The sequence below is a fragment of the Ursus maritimus genome, unplaced genomic scaffold (genome assembly GCF_017311325.1).
Source record: "Ursus maritimus isolate PB19 unplaced genomic scaffold, ASM1731132v1 scaffold_26, whole genome shotgun sequence".
Taxonomy (NCBI): Eukaryota; Metazoa; Chordata; class Mammalia; order Carnivora; family Ursidae; genus Ursus; species Ursus maritimus.
The window spans coordinates 11,856,317-11,877,832 of NW_024425119.1; the positions used below are offsets into that span (position 1 = coordinate 11,856,317).

The following is a 21,516-nucleotide window of genomic DNA, read 5'->3' on the forward strand; positions in this document are numbered from 1 at the left end:
CCCCCCCCCCACTCCCACCCCCACACACCCCCCCAGCAGGCCCCCCGCACAGTGAACTGAGCCCAGTCCTGCCCAGCTTGCTCCGGCCCCTCGCCGTGGCCGCGTCTGCTGGAACCACGAAGCACGCGTGCTTCTCCGTGACCTGCCACAGGAAGGGAAGTGAAATCTAATCGCAACAAGTGAATCCACTGCTGAAAATCCCCAAAGCGTGTCTGGTGACCACGGCAGAGGAATTCCCAGCAGGTTCGGCCTTCCCAGCTCCGCCGGTGCTCCCCAAGGCCAGGCTGCGGGGACCCCGGGGGACTTGGGCCATGTAGGAGGTTGGGGGGAAAGGAACCGTGACAGAAGGAAAAGAGGCCAACCCAGGAAGCTCGGTAGCCTTGCTTTTGAAAGTAGGTTTGCCGTGGTGTGTTCCAGATAAGGATGTGAACAGAGGAGGGAGGCGGAGGCTTGTGTCTCCGGAGTCAGGGAGTTAGCATAAGCCTCACAGGTGTTACTCTGCAGGGATTCCCCCCCCCACCTTCTGGGTCTGATCCAGCCACTGGAGAGGTGGGGGGAGGGGAGGGGAGCCAGACTTCCTTTCCATATACATGCATAACATTTATGGTGTAAGTTTCCATAAACCCAGAAGTTGGGCTTTTACTTTGAACAGGAATGGCTGAGAGCAGTAGGAATCCAGCCCTAAAGGACCCCAAGGCTGGTCTAAACTAAGACTTAGCCACAAGGTTAACAGTAGCTCTCCCATCATGTACAGTGGGGATGAGCAGGGGGAAACCCCATGCATTCACAGTGTTAGAACCGATACTTTGTTGTGTCCACTATTTTGTTTCAGCGCAGTACTTTCCGGGCCCTGGTACAGCACCCCCCCACACACACACCCCACACCCCACACCCCGCACCCCCACACCCCACCTCCAGGCCATTCCAGACCAATGAGTACTGCAGTGTTTTCTGCTTCTCTCTGTTTAGGCCCCCAACAGTGGGGGGTGGGCCAAGTACTCCTTTCCTTTCCCTGCCCGTAATGCAACAAAAATCTCCTCTTTCACAAAATGGAAAGACCGGGGGCTCCATCTTGACCTCATTGGTTTTCCCCTTTTCTGATGTTGCTCTTGCATCGGCATCAGCAAACTTGCTTCTTAAAGAAGCAGACCCTTCCTCTCCCCCTCAGTGCCACACACGCGCACACACACACACACACACACACACACACACACACACACAATTTTCCAGTCTTCCCACAGCATTAGAAAGGTTTGGGGTTTTCTAACTTACATGCAGGTATCCTTGGAAGCATAGTATGGCTTGGAGAGAGGGCTTGCCCTCCCACCCAGGACACAGTTCCTGTGGGACCTGAGTGTATTTCCTGCCTAGAGCCATCCTGAGCTGCCCAATTCTAAAGGGAGCTTCCATTTAAAACCTTCTCACTTCTGTCCTGACACAGTCCAGCTCTGGGCTCTTGTCTGGCCTCAGTTCCTTCCACACCCCAGCTGCTGCCCCAGTTCTGACCACCTGACCTGCGCTCGCCTCACCCTTTTTGGCTCCTCCTGCTTGTCTCCAGTGGCTGTCTCTCCCCCCACCTTGGTCCACTTCAGGTGCTTATGTGTGCCTCAGTTCTCAGTATTTCTTTCATTCATAGAGTTGCCCGATTTGCATAAAAATGCAAGACACCAGTTTAGTTTGCACCTCAGATAAACAACAAATATATTTTTTTATTATTGACATATAATGTATTATTTGTTTCAGGGATACAGGTCTGTGATTCATCAGTCTTATATAATACCCAGTGCTCACTACAACACATACCCTCCCCAGTGTCATCACCCAGCCACCCCCTCCCTCCCACCCCCTCCACTCCAGCAGCCTGTTTGTTTCCTGAGATTTAGAGTCTCTTATGGTTTGTCTCCATTTCTGGTTTCTTCTTGTTTCAGTTTCTCCTCTCTTCCCCTATGATCCTCTGCCTTGTGTCTCAAATTCCACATATCAGTGAGATCATATGATAATTATCTTTCTCTGATTAACTTATTTCACTTAGCATAATACCCTCTAGTTCCATCCATGTCATTGCAAATGGCAAGATTTCATTTTTTGATGGCTGCAAAATATTCTATTGTGTATATGTCCCACATCTTCTTGATCCATTCATCTGTCAGTGGACATCTGGGCTCTCTCCATAGTTTGGCTGTTGTAGACACTGCTGCTATGAACATTGGGGTGCAGGTGCCCCTTCAGATCATTACATTTGTATCTTTGGGGAAAATATCCAGTAGTGCAATTGCTGGGTCATAGGCTAGCTCTATTTTTAACTTATTGAGGAACCTCCATACTGTTTCCCAGAGTGGCCACACCAGCGTGCATTCCCACCAACAGTGTAGGAGGGCTCCCCTTTCTCCGCATCCTTGCCAACATCTGTTGTTTCCCGACTTGTTAATTTTAGCCATTCTGACTGTTGTGAGGTGGTATCTCATTGTGGTTTTGATTTCTATTTCCCTGATGCTGAGTGATGTTGAGCACTTTCTCATGTGTCCTGGCCATTTGGATGTCTTCTTTGCAGAAATGTCTGTTCATGTCTTCTGTCCACTTCTTGATTGGATTATTTGTTTTTTGGGTGTTGAGTTTGATAAGTTCTTTAGAGATTTTGGATACTAGCCCTTTATCTGGTAAGTCATTTGCAAATATCTTTTCTCATTCTGTTGGTCGTCTTTTGGTTTTGTTGACTGTTTCCTTTGCTGTGCAAAATCTTTTTATCCTGATAAAGTCCCAGTAGTTCATTTTTGCCCTTGCTTCCCCTTGCCTTCAGGGGAGTGTCTAGGAACAAGTTTTGTGGCCGAGGTCCATGAGGTTGCTGCCTATGTTCTCCTCGAGGATTTTGATGGATTCCTGTCTCACATTTAGGTCTTTCATCCATTTTGAGTTTATCTTTGTGTATGGTGTAAGGAAATGGTCCAGTTTCATTCTTCTGCATGTGGCTGTTCAGTTTTCCCAACACCATTTGTTGAAGAGACTGTCTTTTTTCCATTGGATCTTCTTTCCTGCTCTGTCGAAGATTAGCTGACCATAGAGTTGAGGGTCCACTTCTGGGTTCTCTATTCTGTTCCACTGATCTATGTGTTTGTGTTTGTGCCAGTACCACACTGTCTTGATGATGTCAGCTTTGTAATAGAACTTGAAGTCCGGAATTGTGATGCCAGTTGTGATGTTTTGCTTTTCTTTTTCAACATTCCTCTGGCTATTCAGGGTCTTTTCAGGTTCCATACCAATTTTAGGATTATTTGTTCCAGCTCTGTGAAAAAAGTTGATGGTATTTTGATAGGGATTTCATTGAATGTGTCGATTGCTCTAGGTAGCGTAAGTTTCATACAATATTGGGGATATATTTATACTAAAAAATATTTGTTTATCTGAAATTCAAATTTAATAGGATGTCCTGTATTTTATCTGGCAGCTCTATAATCATTTTTCATTCATTCATGAAAACAATATTTATGGAGAACTTACCATGTGTCAGGCATTGTACTAGGTGCTGGGAAAGCTGTCCAGGTCCCAGTCTTCATACCTTACAGAATATATACTTTATACACACACATACTGTGTACATATACATATATATATGAACCTAGAGGAAGAGTGTGGCTTTTGTGCCAAACCTAATATTTGTATGTCACTAGTTAGTTTTAACTACTGCATTTGATGAGCTTGCTTTTATAAACATGAATATTTACTTAACAAAAAAGTAACCTATTAAAATATAATTGTAATACATAACGGATGCCAATATTTCTTGAGCATTTCTCGGCTGCCATGCACTATTTTAAGTGATTTATACCAATTCTTTTTATCCACATACAAAGTTGACGAAACAGGGTTTTTTTTCGTTATTATTATGATATGTCAGTGACCATATAGTACATCATTAGTTTTTGATGTAAAGTTCCATGATTCATTGTTTGCGTATAACACCCAGTGCTCCATGCAATACATGCCTTCCTTAATACCTATCACCGGGCTAGCCCATTCCACCCCCCCGTCCCCTGTGAAACCCTCAGTTTGTTTCGCAGAGTCCATAGTCTCTCGTGGTTCATTTCCCGCTGTTTACCCCCTCTTCATTTTTTCCTTCCTTCTCCTACCGATCTTCCTGCTATTCCTTATGTTCCACAAATGAGTGAAACCATATGATAATTGTGTTTCTCTGCTTGACTTATTTCACTCAGCATAATCTCCACCAGTCCCATCCATGTTGATTCAAATGTTGGGTAATCGTTCTTTCTGACAGCTGAGTAATATTCCATTGTATATAAGGACCACATCTTCTTTATTCATTCGTCTGTTGATGGGCATCTCAGCTCCTTCCACAGTTTGGCTATTGTGGACATTGCTGCTATGAATATTGGGGTGCATATGGCCCTTCTCTTCACTACGTCTATATCTTTGGGGTAAATACCCAGTAGTGCAATTGCCAGGTCATTGGGTAGCTCTATTTTTAACTTTTTAAGGGACCTCCACACTGTTTTCTAAAGTGGCTGTACCAACTTGCATTCCCACCAACAGTGTAAGAGGGATCCCCTTTCTCCACATCCTCTCCAACATTTGTTGTTTCTTGCCTTGTCAATTTTTGCCATTCTAACTGGTGCAAGGTGGTATCTCAATGTGGTTTTGATTTGAATTTCCCTAATGGTTAATGATTTTGAACGTTTTTTCATGTGTCTGTTCGCCATTTGTATGTCTTCATTGGAAAAGTGTCTATTCACACCAAAAGTGTCTATCTTCTGCCCATTTTTTGATTTGATTATTTGTTTCTTGGGTATTGAGCTTGAGAAGTTCTTTATAGATCTTGGATACCAGCCTTTTATCTGTAGTGTCATTTGCAAATTTCTTCTCCCATTCCGTGGGCTGCCTCTTAGTTTTATTAACTCTTTCCTTGGCTGTGCAGAAGCTTTGTATCTTGATGAGGTCCCACAAGTTCCTTTTTGCTTTTGTGAAACAGGGTTTGTTTTTTTTATCCCCATTTTGCAGATGGGAAAATGGAGGCCCAAATAAATTAAGAAACGCACCCAGTCACACAGCTAGTAAACAGATGACCCAGGATGTGAACTAGATTATCTAACTCACGAAACCAACAGGTAAACCACTACTCTGTACAGACCAACACTTGTTTTAAAGATTTTCAGTTTGTTGGGGTGCCTGGGTGGCATAGCAGTTGAGCATCTGCCTTCGGCTCAGGGCGTGATCCCGGCGTTCTGGGATCGAGCCCCGCATCAGGCTCCTCCGCTATGAGCCTGCTTCTTCCTCTCTCACTCCCCCTGCTTGTGTTCCCTCTCTCGCTGGCTGTCTCTATCTCTGTCGAATAAATAAATAAAATCTTTAAAAAAAAAAAAGATTTTCAGTTTGTAATCAGTCCTCCTCCATGGTCAATGAGTTAGCTAATATGAGTCATATTTTATAAACAGGAAAACTACACCACAGAGAGCCTAGTGATTTGCCCCAGTCCCTTTGCCAGCAAAAAAGCAGGTCTTCGACCCAACTGCTCATTCCAAATGCTGCACTCCCGCACACCATCTGAAACCCCCTGGAGCTTAGCTAAAGCAGTGGAGCCCAAAGTGAGTTTCATAAATATTCTTTACTGGAAGACTTAATCAGGCACTTGTTCAGAAGCTGAAGTTTTACTCTAAATGCTTTACAAATATTAACTAATTTAATCTTCGTAACAGTATGAAATGGGTACTGTTATCATCCCCATTTCAAACATGACAAACTGAGGCATAGAGGCAAGTTACATAACCGCTAGTGGCAGAACCAGGATTTGAGCCCAGGCTGTCTTGGAATAGGAAAAAAATTCCACAAGTCATTGTCAAGTGCCTTTTAGTGCTGGGCACTATGGTAGGCACTGGGCCTGTGGCTGCAAGAAAACAGCACACTGATAGGCCTGCCCTCGTGGGGCTTATCTTATGTTGAGGAGAAGAGAATAAACCTAGACAAACTTGGGAAAGGGTCCTAATGGGATGACTAACACTGACGGCGGGGGGCGGCGGGGGGCGGAGGGGTGCAAACTGTTGGCCTGTGAGACCAGGTGGCGGGGGAGGGGAGGAAAGTCAGGTGCAGGGGGCAAAGGTGGAAAATCAGGAAGGAGCATGTGCTTTCCGGAGATGTTGAAGTGACTCCTGACAGCAGAAGTTTTCACCGCGGTGCATCATGTGACTGTGAAATTGGGAGACGGTGAGGGAAGAAAGATTGTCAGATTGTCGAAGCCTGGAATAGGTTGGGGATATGAGGAAACGGAAGGGAGGAGGGAGCAAAGCGGTCATGACCCCCACCTCACACCATACCCATCAAGTTTTGCTTATGGGCAGATCTGTGGGGCTTAGACCTGTACAAGCCAATGCAGAGGATAAAGGAAGAAGGAAGAGAGAATGGGAAGGGTCAGGGACCCCAGATATTTCCCTTTGCTGAGTCGGCCTCCCTCTTTGCCCAGCGACCCTCCCCAAGAAGCCCTTAACTACCTTCTGTGGTCAAGGGCACCTTTTGAGATGTGCTGATGGATCCAAGTGAGAAAATGCAGAGCTTTCAGTGGCACATTCAAAGGCCCCCATGGCTGGCCCCACCGCCGTGTCCCTTCCTGTCCCTCCACATCCCTCAGCCCTAGCTCTTCACAAACCGCCTGCCCGTGCTCTGCCAGCTCTCTCACGTCCTAAAACTCAACCGTAGTCTGTCCTCTGCCCACCCTGTTCCACACACCCACAGAACCCTTCCTATCTGTCAAGGAGATTGCTTGCCCTCTCTCAGAAGCTGTCTGTTCCACCCCACGCTGGCTGTCTGCAACTCTGATCCAGCTCCTTGCCCGCTGTCTATGTGGAGCTGTCAGTGTACATTCTCTCTTCCTCATCCTTCAGAAAGAACCCCGGAGTTCCCATTTCTGATGACTTCCTGCCTCCCTCCACAAACGGAATACGTGCCCGGTAAATGTGCGTGGAGTTCCCACTCCTGTCTCTCCTGACCCCCCGAGAGTAGCGTGCCCACGGGTGAAAGGACACGTGTGGACTTTGTTGTTGCAGATGCGCCATGTGCACCACCAGTGCCTGTGACCTGGAGGAGATCCCCCTAGACGATGACGACACAAACAGCATAGAATTCAAAATCCTGGCCTTCTATGCCAAACACCATGTCTTCAAGAACGCCCCCGCTGTCTTCTCGCCAAAGCTGCTGAGAACGAGAAGTTTGTCCCAGAAAGGACTGGGGGGTTGGTCAGCCAATGAGCCATGGACACAGGTGTCGTGGCCTTGCAGAAATTCCCCATCCACTGAGAAGCCCCTGAACCTGGCCAAGAAAAAGTCTTCCTGGAGAACCCTCTTCGGAGTAATAGAGAAGGAGGAAGATTCCCAGAGCTCACCTATAGTCGTTTTGGAGGGTGCCGCGGCAGCACATCAGGGTGGTCCTCAGAGTCAGCAGTGGTCTAGGTCCCTTACTAACGTGGAACAGCGCTCGGAGCAGGAAGGTAGGCTTTGGGGGCTGCTTCTCTCCCACCACAAAATCTTTCCCCTCTTTGTGTGCGTGGGTTTTCATCTCCTCCCAGCTGGGAATGTGGCCTGAGGCAGGGCACTCCACTGTGCCTCCGTTTCCCAACTTATTAATATTAATAATAGTTGCCCTGCTTTTCCCAAGACTGAGGAGAAAGGAAGAGGCTGTCGCTGAAGGGTGGCAGGACTGGTTTTCTGGCTCTACTGTCTAGAAATAAGCTTGCTGCCCTAAGTCCTGATCTTTTGTGCCAGAGGCCAGTATGGAGGGAAGAGCCCTAAGCAGGGGTTCAGGCTGCCGTTCTTCCTGGGGTAAGTCAACTCTCCTCTCCGGGCCTCACTTTCCAACTGTACACTGGGGTGTCCCACCTGCCCTACGTCTTAGGGTGGTGGATGGAAGATCAGGTAGCTATATATAGAAATACTTTTCAAAGTATAAAGCACTCTAAAAAAAACCCTAACAGCTGAGAAGGATTTTTTTAAAGATTTTATTTTACTTATTTATTTATTTATTTGAGAGAGCACGCACAAGCAGGGGGGGAGGGGCAGAGGGAGAGGGAGAAGCAGACTCCCCGCTGAGCAGGGAGCCCCACGCAGGACTCAATCCCAGGACCGTGGGATCATGACCTGAGCCGAAGGCGGACACTTAGTGACTGAGCCACCCAGGCGCCCCAACTGAGAAGCATGTTGACAAAAGCTTTCCTCTGTGCAACAAAATACATTATAGTGAATAAAACGTTTTCATGAAGGGCTTCACCATAGCAAGTTGCCCTTCATCCACAAACCTTGGCATAAGGGTCTTTTTCCCCTTCATCAAGGCCCAGAGCCCACTGGCCAGATACTGAAAGAAAACCCCCCTCTCCTGCCGGGTGAGATTGCTGGGGTAACTTGTCGATAATCAGTCAACAGGTGGCAGTAATGTCTCAGTTTTAGAATGGTGTGCCCGGCGGGCTTGCTTGGAGAATCAGCCCACACTCGGCAGTTCTCCATCGCTCACTGTGATCAAGGAAGCTTTTCTTTCCCATACTTTTATAAGTCCCATAGACTTACAGGAGAAGTCTGCTACAATTTTACAACAGGAGAAGTTAGGGGTGAGATTATCTGGGGAACTCCTCCTCTCCGGTGCAGCGAGCTCCTGCTGGAGATGGTAGCTGAGCTCTGGGCCCTCAACAGTTTGGAGGCACCTCAGTAGGCTTTTCTGCTTGGCTGTCTTTGGACTTCACCGAGAGGCAGAGGGAGCACTTCCAGACTTGAATCTTCTGGTTTCCTGAGGTAAATGACACTCTGTATTTCAATCCTCCCTTCCCACCTTTCCCTTGCCCGCTTTCTTGTTCGGTTAGTTACGTGGGTGGTGAGTTGGTTTCACACTGGAAGTGACTCAAGAGAGCCTCACGTTCTAGTTCTGTTTTGCCATGTACAAATCAGAGCTTAGCAGTTGGGGTCCCTTGGGTTCTTGTAACTGAAGGTCACAATTTAGACCTCGCTACTGGGTCCAGGACTCAGACACCAGGCCTCAGTGAGAACTGTGAGCATATGTCCCAAGATCAAAGTCTAGAAGTGAGAGGTCTTAGGAGGTAGAAGCATGGGCGTCATACCAGCCCAGGTTCTTTGATCTGTGAACCATTGTTTGTCCACAGCTAGGATTTGCTACATGTGGAATGTTGTAGTTATGATTAGGTTCAGATGCATAGAGTGGGAAACTCAAATAACTATGGCTTCAATAATGTAGAGATTATTTCTCTCTCCTATAAGAGAAGACCAAAGTTTGGCAGCCCAGGCCTCATATGGCAGCTTCAACCATCATTAGAGATTCTTTCTCTGCCATCCCTTGGCTAGTGGCTTCCAACCTCAGAATCACCTTGTATTCCAAGGTGGCTGCAGAGACTCCAGCCATCATCTGTACATTTCAAGCCAGAAGAAGAGGAAGCAAGTGTGGGGGAAGGGGGCACAAAAGGGTGTCTTCTTTCTACATAATTCCCTTTCCTCTTGGAGAGCTTTCTTGAACCAGCACTCAACTTTTCTTACATCTCATTGGCCATTCCTTACAGGAAGGGAGGATGGAAAATGTAGTCTGTTCAGCTGAACCCATTGCTGCCTGTGACGCCGCAGGGGGCTCTTGCTAAGGAGGAAGAAAATGAATACAGGGAAGGAAATAGCAGTCTCAACCATAGAAAAACGCCCTACCCCTTTTATTTAAAACAAACGCCTCAGGGAGTGCCTGCGTGGTGCAGTTGGTTAAGCATGAGACTCTTGACTTGGCTCAGCGTCATGAGATCGAGCCCAGCATCAGGCTCCATGCTCAGCGGGGAATCTGCTTGAAGATTCTCTCCCTCCCTCAGCCCCTCCCCCTGCTCGCACTCTCTCTCTCTCTCTCAAATAAATAAATCTTTTTTTTTTTTTTAATTAAAAACACACCAATGCCTCAAGCCAAAGGCTGACTGGCACGCTCTCAACTGTGCTGTGCTCTCTTTCTCTCCTGAACACCACAGTGACACCTACCCCCAGATAGACCCCCAAGGAGGGGCAGCCTTTGTGTCCTCTCCCCACCCCAGCCAGTTTTCCCTTGCCTATCAGATGAGATCAACTCCAACAAGAAGGGAGTCTTGTCTTTTCTCAGTGTTTAAAATTAAGGTTTTTAAAAAGGGAGTCTCAACTAGAGCTGGTTCGTCTGTTTCCTGCACGCGCGTCGCCTGCCTCCCTCACTGTGTCCACCAATTCACAGACGTGGATGTGCGTAAGGAGGCAAGGCGGAGTGGCTATTTCCGTGTCCGCCAGTGGTCTCCTGATTGCCCTGCCACAGGAGGGGGGCTGGAGGATGAGGCGGGACGGCCTCTGGGGCCTTCATCTCCCTCGTCTGAGTGCAAGATGGGCACAGTGTGACTTCCGGTGGGAGAGCCGTGCGGTGACCGCGTCAGACAGGCTGCACAGTAAGGTACAGAGGGAGAAAACGCCAGCTTTCCTTCCCCGTTTTCCACAGACACGAGGCTCCCACTGGCTTTGGATCCAGTCTCTTCCGGTCTCCTTGCCAGGGGCCGTGCGTGGCCAGCCTTCCGGACAGGGCTCGGTGGGCTGCAGCAAGGTGATAAGTCTGTGTTTGGTGTGGTTGTTAGAATGGGAAGGAAAAGCATCGGTCCTTTTCTCCTTGACTCTCTAATTCTTCTCTCTCAGTTCTCTCCTTATCTGTTTTTGAACCCTATGGGCCAAGCATGAAAAACGTGGCTTTTTAAGAAAACCATGATGCCCTTCTTTAAAGGAAGGCATTGTGGACAAAGGCCCCATGGTCTTCCAGAGACAGCCGGAAGGTGAAGGGACAGTACCGAAGGTCTCGAGGAGGAATCTAGGGAGAGGGGGTCAGAAATCACCTCGCGGCTCCACGGGATGTCAAAGCTATGATTGGGACACAGTTCCTCCTGAGACCCAGGCTTTGCCTCTCTTGTCCATCCTGAGGTTCAAGCCAGGAGTTCCCCTGGACACTCCGGCCTTCCAGCCAAACCCCCACTCTGTTGCTTTCTTCAAGTGTGAGAATTGAGTAGTAGTGTTTTTCAAATATTCCGTATGCTCCATATGGCATCAAAGATAGAGCTTCTACAGATTTCTCGAACTTAAGAACTTAGGGACAAAGCAACAAGGAAAATGTTCGTCCCAAGTGACTCGGCAGTACCCCCTGCCCACCCCACCCGACCCCCATCCCTGATGAGAGACAGAGCTGACTGGTCCTTCACAGGCGAGGACGTTCAGGGGGCGATGGCCACGTAACTCTTCCTGTCCCCACACGCTCTATTCTATAGTTAATGTGGGCAAATACATGACTCCTGGATGATAAATTCTTGAAAGGCATGGATGGCACGGTATGTGTCCTGGCTTACCTATCGGCATTAATTGGATGTTTCCCATTAGACATAGAGGGGAGAAGACGTGTAACCATATGAGAGAGAGCAAAGGAGTTCGGTGTTTGCTTGATAATGGGCTTGAGTAATGAATATGGCCTGAGAGCAGGGATATTTCTCTTTCCTCGGCGACCAACCCCCAAAGGCTTGTCAAACTACTGAATGCCCTCCTATACACATAGGGGCCGGCTCTCCAAGATATAAAGGATATCCAAAAAAAAAAAAAAAAAAGAAAGAATAAAAATAAAAGCATAATGAGCATTCCCTCAAGCAAAGAACTAAGCACTTTCTTTTGTGTTTCTTCCCTTGCAGAGGGGAAAGGGGACCCTAATTTTGCAAGACTTCAAAAAGAGGGTGCAGAAGGGCGATTGTTTCAAGGTGGCAATCATTCCTCGGTGCACTCCGCCCCCACCCCAGCCTCTGCCAGGCAACTCCCAGGGCTTTCTGAAGAACGGCCTCCCCCCACCGGGGGCTGTTTCCTCTCCCTCCAGGCTGGCCTTTTCATTCCGGGCCACTGTGCATACCAATGAGCTAGACAAAGTTCTCCTGGGAAGGGACTCTCAGCCCCGTTTGGTCTCGTTTCAGCCGTGGACCCCAAAGTTGTTTCCATTGCCCACCGCGTTGCTGAAATTGTTTATTCCTGGCCCCCGCCCGTCGAGCTCCAGGCCCAGGGAGGAAGCTGCAAGTCCAAAGGGAGTTTTGTCCATCAGTTCTTCCACGACCAGGGCCCGTTCTTCCACGACCAGGGCCCGTGCTCCCAGCCTCGAGCCACCAGCACTAAGAAAGGTAAACAGTTCCCTTCGGCACGCTTGCGTCGGTGTGGTTAGCCAGCCCGGGCTCTGCCGCTGAGGCATCTCTGCGGCGCTGGACCGGGGCCTGCCGGCAACGTGCTGGAGGCGCCGACCTTGGCTTTGGAGACCAGCCCGTGCCCGGGGAGTGCGCCGGCCACACTCGGAAGCAGCGGGCCAAGCTCACTGCCAAGTGCAAAGTGAAGTCTCCTCCCGAGGGAGGGAAGGAGTGGGCACGCCACCTTGTCCCCCGAGGGCAATGCAGTGCTCGATTCAGTCACGAGGGCCATGGTCAAGGGCCAGTGTGCACGGGGTGTAGATGGCGCGTCAGCCCGGGGATTCCTACCACTGCCGGGGGCTCTTGGGAAAAAGCACCAGGTCTGGCGCGGCACCTGAAGCAGAACCGAGGGGTCAAGTGACCAGACAGGGTCAGGGGTCAGCAAAACCGGAGCAGGAGCTAGGCCCGTAGGTCCCATCGGATGGGCAGGAATTCTAGAGTCGAGGGGAGCAGAGCCAAGTGGCCCAGGAAGAGACAGCGGGTCCTACTTTCCCTCACGGACGACTGTCCCTGCTCCTGGCTCCCTTCCCCCAAACTGCAGCAGAGGCGCTGGGGCAGAGGCGGCCCCGGGGTTGGCAGTGTGCCCAGGTGCCAGGAGCTGGGGTCGGCGACTCCCGAGCCTGGAGGCGGAGTGGTGAGTCTCCCCGCATCGCGCTGCACTGTCGGGCTTAGAGTGAGCTGCCGGAGGAGAGGGGCCCCTGAGTGTCTCCACCTTATTGTGATCTCCTGGCTGGCTGGGTGACAGAAGGCCATACCCAGCACGAGGCTCGAGCTAAGGCTCTTGTCCTCTGTGCACATGAGAAATGTGTTTCCTGGGAAGAGGCAGCAGCATCAGAGAGAAGAACTCCACGCGGGCGATGGAGACGCACGTTCTTGCCGCTCCCTCGTGGCCTGAGTCTCAGACTTGCCGCTTACCTTGCCTTTCGCTGGACCTTCTTGGGATGTGACGGGCTGATGAATGTCCTGGCCTCCCTTGCCCTCTTATCTGGAACAAACATGAGGACTCCACGTCTTCAGAGACTGGGCCATAAATGAAAAGTGCCACTGGATCAGTGACTAGCTTTTCTCTGTTTGGATTCTGTTCTGTGGCCATTTTCCTCATGGTCGGTGGTTGGCTTGTTTTGAGATAAGAAGAACCATACTCCGCCTCCCCCGATCCCACATACACACCCCGCAGCAGCTGTCGCCGTCTCTCTATCCACCTGCCATTTGAGCCTTTGGGGTGCGAGAACTTAATCATTTTATTTGTTTACACCCCACCTGGTTGTAAAGACAGCAGACTAAGTCTACATTGTTAGTAAGATAAAATAAATCCTGTTTGAAAGATAACATAAAATGAAAACACTAGCGGGGGAAGAAGGTGGGTTTAGGAATGAGTTTAAGTCCCAAAATGCAGGCGAGGAAGACTGCACCCCCTCGTAGATGGGGGCCACAAATTTTGCTCTACGCTTTCTAGCAGCACAAAGGGGGGAATGTGACCAAATGGAATTTCTGGTGTCCACGGGAAAAAAGCACCCACCTGCTCAGGAGAATCCTACAAACCAGAGAGAAGGTTCTCCTAAATATCTTCAGAGATAGGATCATGAGCAGTGGAACCGACATCTTCAACAACATTCTTACAATAAATATATGATGCATTTCGTGGTGAGAAGTGGGTGCTGAAAGGAAAAAAGAAGAAGAAAGCAGGGGTCTGTGGGTGAAGGTGGCTGGAGTGGTCTGTGTCCTATCAGACAAGGCGAGGCAAGAGTTAAGTTGCTAAGAATTACAAAGCACATGTCTCCCTCAATCCCTAAGCAGGCTACACGTATTGTCCCTGGGGGAAAAAAAAATTAAGATTATATTTTTTTCTCCTTAAAAAAAAAATAACTGGAATTTTCCCCCGACAGATGGAGAAGACCAAATAATAGCCAAAATCGTTGAGCTGCTGAAATATTCAGGGGATCAGTTGGAGAGAGAGGTATGGAGCTTCTTGAACTAATGTGATTTCTTTCTGTGCCCACGCACTGGGACAGAGAATGGAATCGTACTCCAGACTGTATTCCTTTGCAAGTTCTGGTTTCCACTTAGTCCTAAATTTTATTTCCCTTGGAGTGAAAATTCTTCATGCTGGCAGCATCTCAAAAATGAATCACTTTGGAAAACATAAGTAAACCTTCTGGAGCCTCCCTGGAATTTTTGGAAATGAAAAATGTAACTTTGTTATTGCAAGAAAAGACACCAATAAATTAAAATTTGCTGAACAGAATTATGAATCTAGTTCCCCATGTAACTGATCCTTGGGGAAGTTTAGACTCTTGCATTTGCCCTGCAGTCTGGATATCGATGTCCCACGCCGTCTCCAAGGCTGGAGTCCTTCCCGAAATTTCCCCAGAGAGTGGCCAGACTGTTCTCTGCTCAAGGTCTCTCTTAGCATTTTGGCCAGGGAGGCGGGTGAAGTATTACTTGGAGAACTTTGGCCTTCCTGCCGTTTGAAAGTCGAGACCCCCTCATTCTGGTCGGGAAGGTGTGAGAGCGCCTTGTGGTACAGGGCCGGTGAGCAGGACCTCACTGTAGTCAGAGGGGAACCCTGTGTGGTTACCCACAGACTGACAGACTGTCGGGTCGTCTCTAGGGTGCGTCAGTCAGGGGCTGGCCTGTGGACCCATTTCCTTGTCCTACCAGGATCAGTGGGAGGAAGTCCGGCCCTATGGATCTTGTGCAGGAGGGGAAGAGCACTAACTGGCCAGCCCACCCCAGTCCTGACATGCTTAGCAGCTCCTTTCTCAGTGTGTTTGTCAGGGGTGTGCCCAGCGGATGGTGCCCGGGATGGTGCAGAATGAGAACCGGAGAGAACCAGGGATATCAGATACAGAAGAGAGGACAGGGTATGGGTGTGTCAGGTTCACAAGCAGAGGTCGAACAGGGGTGCAGAGAAGGAACATAGAGCATGCCCTCCTATGTTTCTCCAGAACTCACATCAGTGGGTGGGAACTACAGGGTGATTGATTTTCTCCATTTTAGGAATGAACTTTCTAGCACTCAGGACTGCCTTGTGAAGGAATGATCTTCCTGTCACCAGAAGGATTTCAAGGGGATGCCCGTGACCAGCCAGCAGCGCAGTGCTTGCCCTGGGAGGGACCTACTGGAATCCTGGAGGATTCTTTCAGGGCTTGAAGATTCTGCGGCTCTCTCATGGCAACCTCCTTCCCGGCCTCCCTGCCGTGACTTGCACTGAGTCATGGAGGGAGGCAAGGGACAGGAGCTGACCTCCGTGGCTAGAGAGAGACGCTTTCCTTTTCACCCCATAAATTACCACTTTAAAAAATCTCGCTTTTCTCGATGATTCGGGGTGATACTTTACATTCTTTATGTGGAGAACATGGTTGTGTCCCCAGTAGCAGACTTAGGTGGGAACACACAGAGGGTCTGACTCTGCCGTGTGGGTGTGGGTTCCCACCAGCCTGGGACAGTGGCCGTGGCCAGGGCTGCTCCCTTCCTGGCTGCGGAATGCCTGCAAAGCCGCTCATCCCCGAGAGCGTATGTGGCCTCGTCCTGCACCCCCCGGGAGGCCAGACAGAGCCAGGGGCAACCCAAAGCGGCAAGGCTGGGACGGGCCAGGGTACTCTGCGGCAGGTGTCTCCTTCTAGCATTTGATTCTTCTGCTGTTCCTGCAAGCCCAGGCTTCCAGCTACCCACTGGGGTTTTGAATCCAGCTTTTTCAACTGGGTCACTGGCTGTCGAGGACACCTCTCCTTCTTGCTTCAGATTTATAATTCAGACAGGCCCCCTGGGCCTCACGGAAGTTGGGGGGTGGGCTGGGCTCACGTAGAGAGCATCACTCCACCAAAACCTTTACATGGAATCGGATGCCCCCCAGAATATCCCTTTTAGAAACAATACTTGTTGAGAAGCTGCTTAGCTTTCATTCCTCAGAGACAGAGCTAGAGGATTTCCAGGGAAACATGTAGTCCTCGCGCACTAAGAAGTGCCCGTATGACTAGACTTGAGGGCTTCCCACTGGGGGTTCGGGCGGCCCACTGCTGGGTTAGAGGCTGCTCCAAGGCCCGGCCGCCCTACTGACCGCATGTCGTCTTGCACACAGCTGAAGAAAGACAGGGCTTTAGTGAACGGCCTCCAGGACCAGCTGTCCTACCCTGTTTTCAAGACCATCACGGACCACTTCTTAAGGGGTGTGGACACCAGGGGAGAATCAGAGGTCAGAGCTCAGGGCTTTAAGGCTGCTCTCGCGATAGACGTCACGGCCAAGCTCACTGCCGTCGACAACCACCCCATGAACAGGGTGCTGGGGTTTGGAACCAAGTACCTGAAGGACAACTTCTCGCCCTGGGTGCAGCAGCAGGGTGGATGGGTAAGTGCGTCCTAGTTCAAGATGAATGTTCCCAGAACTCAGAGGAGGTGGAATGGAAAGTTACGGGGTGTTTTTCTCCGTTTTTTGTTGTTTTAAGTGAAGGGAGCGTATCTTTGAAGCGGCTCTCGTGGTTTAGAACAGTTGAGTGGCAAGAGACATACCCCAGTGGTGGGAACGTGTTTTTGGTGATTATCTGCATCATCCATAAATATTTACTGGGCTCCCGGAGGGTCCATGGGGTATGTGTTGGAGGAGAGGCCCTGGTCAGATAGGACAGGAAATGAAGCGATGGGGAGATAGAAAATGTTTAGATAGATACAATTTCTGTTTTCACAAATCGTGCAGGCAGCGGAAGTCTGGCAGTGAGACAAGGAGAGGAAAACAGTTCCTTATTCTCTCAGATGCTGACAGGCAGAGAGAGATACAGCGCTCATGATATCTGGTCATGGCTGCTTGGACCCAGTCGTTCTGACAGGGACATTTTGATACAAACCAAAAAGGAAACAGTTAAATTTGTACCTGTTTGGTTTTTTTTTTTTTTTAAATAAAGGTTACTTATTTTTTTATTTCTTTAGTGATTTCTGCACGCAATCTGGGGCTCAGACACAACCTCAAGATCGAAGAGTCACAAGGTCTTCTCACTGAGCCAGCCAGGCGCCCCAAATTTGTGCCTGTTTCTAATTCCTTGCTATCGGGCAAAACAGACAGCCTCCCCACCAGCCTCAGACTCAACCTCTCCCCCATCCTTTATCCGCATTCCTTGAGATTTCCTCCAAGCTGCCATACTCAGATGGCCTCATAAGGTTAACCTCTTCAAAAGACTTTAATCACATCCCTTTAAATCTCAATAGACTCAGGGCATTTTCGTCTGTTCACACCCTTCCTTGGAAGGACAGGCCGTTGTCCCACATTATCCTTAGTCCTCTTTCCACCAGAATGGTCCAAGGGTAGCAGGTTTGAGTCTGCCCTATGCCTGGCCCAGCACGGCCTTGAGGCCTCCAAACAGGCTTGGTCTCTTAGCCACCAGAAGGAAAGTACAGCTGATCTCGCTAAGGGGCTGAAGTGCCCACCGTGGCCTTCAGTGGCTGCCTGTTGAGCTTACCTAGTCTTCTGTTCCTTCCTGTTTTCCACATTTGCACCAGATGTGGTCGCCTTAAGTGGCTGATCCGAACAACTAAGGCTCTCAAGTATTCTAAACACAAGCTGCCTTAACTCATGCTAAAAGAAGGATAGATTCTTTGACGTTATTTTGGCTTCAACTGTTCTTTCTTCCAGGACCCCCTCCACTCTAGCTTAAGGGCCTCATCAGCCTCTGACCTCTTATAACGCTTCATGTCTGCACTATAATTACATACAGGAAAGAACCATCCTTGTTGGTCTTATAGGTCTGTTTTTCCAAAGAGATTGTAAGTATCGACTGGACTCACAGGCCAGTTCTCAAAAATCGATTTAGCTAGTGAATGCAGCTGAAATGCCAAAAATGTTCTAAAAAAGCCTACACCAAAAGCACAAACAACAAAAGAAAAAGTAAATTGGTCTGTAACAGAATTAAAACTTTTTCTGCTTCAAAGGGCACTACCAAGAAAGTGAAAAGACAACCCACAGAATGGGAAAAAATATGTTCAAATTACATATCTGATAAGGAACTTGCATTCAGAATATGTAATAAACTCTTACAACTCAACAATAAAAAGACAAAACCCAATTTTTTAAACAGGCAGTGGATTTGAATAGACATTTCTCCAAAGAAGATACACAAATGGCCAGTAAGCTCATGAAGAGACGCTTGCTTTACGTCGTCATTTCAACATGAAGTGAATGCAAATCAAAACCACAATGAGGGGCGCCTGGGTGGCTCAGCTGGTTAAGCGTCCGACTCTTGATCTCAGCTCAGGTCTTGATCTCGGGGTCATGAGTTCAAGCCCCACGTTGGGCTCCACGCTGGACTTGGAGCCTACTTAAAATGCAACACCCCAAAACACAAGGAGATATCCTTTCACACCCACTAGTCATGCTTCCCCTTTGGAAGCAATTTGGCAGTTCCCCAAAATATCAAACATAAGAGTTACCAATTCTACTCTTAGGTTTCTACCCAAGAAAATTGATAACAAATGTTCCTGTAAAAACTTGTACATGAATGATCCTAGCAGCATTCATTATTCATAATAGCCAAAAAGTGGAAACAACCCAAATGTTCATCAGTGCTGGATAAGGAATGGAAATACCAAATGTGGGAGCGCCTGGGTGGCACAGCGGTTAAGCGTCTGCCTTCGGCTCAGGGCGTGATCCCGGAGTTATGGGATCGAGCCCCACATCAGGCTCCTCCGCTGTGAGCCTGCTTCTTCCTCTCCCACTCCCCCTGCTTGTGTTCCCTCTCTCGCTGGCTGTCTCTTTCTCTGTCAAATAAATAAATAAAATCTTAAAAAAAAAAAAAAAGGGAAATACCAAATGTGATATACCCATACAATGGAATAGTATTTAGCTATGAAAAGGAAGGGAACAGATGGATGAACTTTTTTCCCATTTTTTAAAATTTAAATTCAATTAATTAACATATAGTGTATTATTAGTTTCAGAGGTAGAGGTCAGTGATTCATCAGTGTTATATAATACCCAGTGCTCATTACATCACATGCCCTCCTTAATGTCCCAGATAGATGAACCTTGAAAACATTATGCTAAGTGAAAGACGTTAGACAAAGGGCCCCCTATATTGTATGATTCTATTTTTATGAAATGTCCAAACTAGGCAAATTCATAGAGACAGATGAGAGGAGAGGGAATGGGGAGTGACTGCTAATGGATAAGGAGTTTCTTTTTGTGTGATGAAAATGTTCTAAAATCAGGCAAAGGTGATGGTTGCCCAACCCTGTGAGTATACCAAAAACCACTGAATTATATACTTTAAAAGGGTGAATTCTGTGATCAATTTCAATAAATCTGTTATGAAAAATGGTGGTTCTAATTCTAGTAAGCTAATAAAAAGAGGAAAGAAAGAAAAAGATATTATTTACTTATTTTTTAATTTTGCTGCTGGTGCTAGAGAGAAAAGCAGTTCTATTTAGAGAAAATAGGTGGGTTTTTGGTAGAAATAATAAAGGGCATTTTCAAAGCCTTTAGAATTTGGTGGCATTTGTTTTTTCATTTGTATTTATTAGTTTACTTTTCTGGGCCATCATAAATCCTCATTTTACATCTTGACCACATTTAGGTTCAATTTGGAGCATGTAGCTGGAAATTAGGAGAGGGAGGAAAAAGAATGAGAGAGAAAGGACTAATTTTCCCCAAGCTGATAGAGAAGGACTTGCAAAAAATAAAGAAGGAGGATGTTGATAAAATAATATTTATGAGTTGATAGGAGCTATTGAAGTGTGGAGGAGATATGGACTGGACCTGTGCTCAGTGTCCATGAATAGGAAAGAAAGATGATGCTGGGTGGCAAGTATCTAGGGACTTCCATTGGCCCCGGGTATTCTGGTGGCTCTCCAGGGTATGTCCTTATGGTTGTGGAGACGGAAGAAAAAATTCCTATGCACAAGGTTTCTAGGGTTCCTGACGATCTCAGTATTCCGAATTTCATGCAAGTGCATCTAATCTCCCCAACTAAACTGCAAATCTGAGGGCAGGCTTAAGTATTTTACGCCTGTTCCTTCTATATACATCATAGCCAGTACGCCTAGCGTAATGAATCAATGAAATGAATAGCAACTGTATCTAAAAAGCATGCTAAACAAGCTACCATGAGATTTTAATTCACTCCTTGGCCATTTTTCCTCATCGTAAAGCACCATTCAAATAGTCACTCTATGGTCCTGCGACCTCACCCATTTTACAGCACTTTGTAAGGAGAGGTTTGCAACCTCCACAGTCCTCGACCTTTCAGCATCCACTCTTTTGAATGTTAAATACAGCATCAAAGCCTTTTCCCATCTAGCTGTTTAGCCCTGGATATGTAACATAAGCCTGTAGCATATGTTTTCCTTTCAGAATACCTGGGACATTGGTCATCTTTCCAAACCCTCCCCCAAACCCTGTCATAGTCTCTGAACCCTGGGTCATGCCTGGGACAAGAGAGCAGAGTTCACAGGTATATGTTTTCAGCTCAACCGTGAATCAAACTTGGAATGAGTCTATTTCTCTTGTTTCCTCTCTAGGAAAAAGTACTTGGAATATCACATGAAGAGGTAGACTGAAGCATCAGAAGAGTTGTCATCTGGAATACTCATTATCCAGTTGGGATTCTGTGTACATCGGTCTCAGCATAGAATGTGGGAGAAAATACAAACGTGCAAGGCCAAGGGAGCATTGAAGTTTCCCAAATCGTTGTTCCTGTGAATCCGGAGGCATCAGGAGAGGCCTTGTCTGCCTCCAGCTCATAGAATGTAGTAGCGTGGCCTGTGATATCCGTGCTTTTCAGGTCCTCCACTGAATGTGGGAGGAAGTCTAGGAAGACAAGTGGTAATTTTCCTTTCAAGTGTTCAGGACAGAAACTGTCATCTTGCTTCTGTTGGCCACTGTAGGGAAATTTTGTTACAGACATTTGCTGATTCCATGAGGGCAAAATGATAAATCGTGCATGTGCTTACTCTTTGGTTTCTAGTACTGTTTATTTTTAAACTACTTCTGGGGTGGCCCAATAATGGCATTGTTTCAGTGCCCACCTTTAGGAAGATGTTGCTGTTCATGGTGGTAGACGTAGTTCAGAGAGACTCGAGTTCGCTGCTGTACCTACTAGTTTGGGGAGATACGGCCATATCTGCCTTTTGACTCCGTTCCCTAGAAATATTCTTCGGCAGTTTGAAAACTTGCATTTGGCAGAAAGTAATTACTCCTACCACCCTTCACAGTCTCAGTGACCCCACCTCTATTTCTCAAGGTCTCTGAAACTTTCTTTGTTATTTTTTTGTGGTAGTGTAATAATTTGTCACTG

General features: G+C 47.8%; 2 protein-coding genes across 3 annotated transcripts in view; one reads left to right on the forward strand and one right to left on the reverse strand.

Annotated features, from left to right (window-relative positions):
• Positions 1-21,171, forward strand: part of BCL2L14 (BCL2 like 14) — a 22,560-nt gene extending 1,389 nt beyond the window's left edge. The window contains exons 2-7 of one of the 2 annotated variants that reach the window (XM_008706993.2): positions 5,011-5,117; positions 7,047-7,486; positions 11,978-12,178; positions 14,125-14,195; positions 16,320-16,586; positions 20,741-21,171. In XM_008706993.2, coding sequence (XP_008705215.2) covers positions 7,054-7,486; positions 11,978-12,178; positions 14,125-14,195; positions 16,320-16,586; positions 20,741-20,779 — 1,011 coding nt within the window. In that variant the 5' untranslated portion in view covers positions 5,011-5,117; positions 7,047-7,053 and the 3' untranslated portion in view covers positions 20,780-21,171. The remainder of the gene's footprint in view (positions 1-5,010; positions 5,118-7,046; positions 7,487-11,977; positions 12,179-14,124; positions 14,196-16,319; positions 16,587-20,740) is intronic. The other variant, XM_008706992.2, reaches the window with a different exon arrangement.
• LRP6 (LDL receptor related protein 6) overlaps positions 8,111-21,516 on the reverse strand; it is a 197,896-nt gene continuing 184,490 nt past the window's right edge. The window contains exons 23-24 of the mRNA XM_040642168.1: positions 13,758-13,896; positions 8,111-8,772 (exon numbers count right to left, since the gene is read on the reverse strand). Of these exons, the coding sequence (XP_040498102.1) occupies positions 13,797-13,896 (100 nt within the window). The 3' untranslated portion in view covers positions 8,111-8,772; positions 13,758-13,796. The remainder of the gene's footprint in view (positions 8,773-13,757; positions 13,897-21,516) is intronic.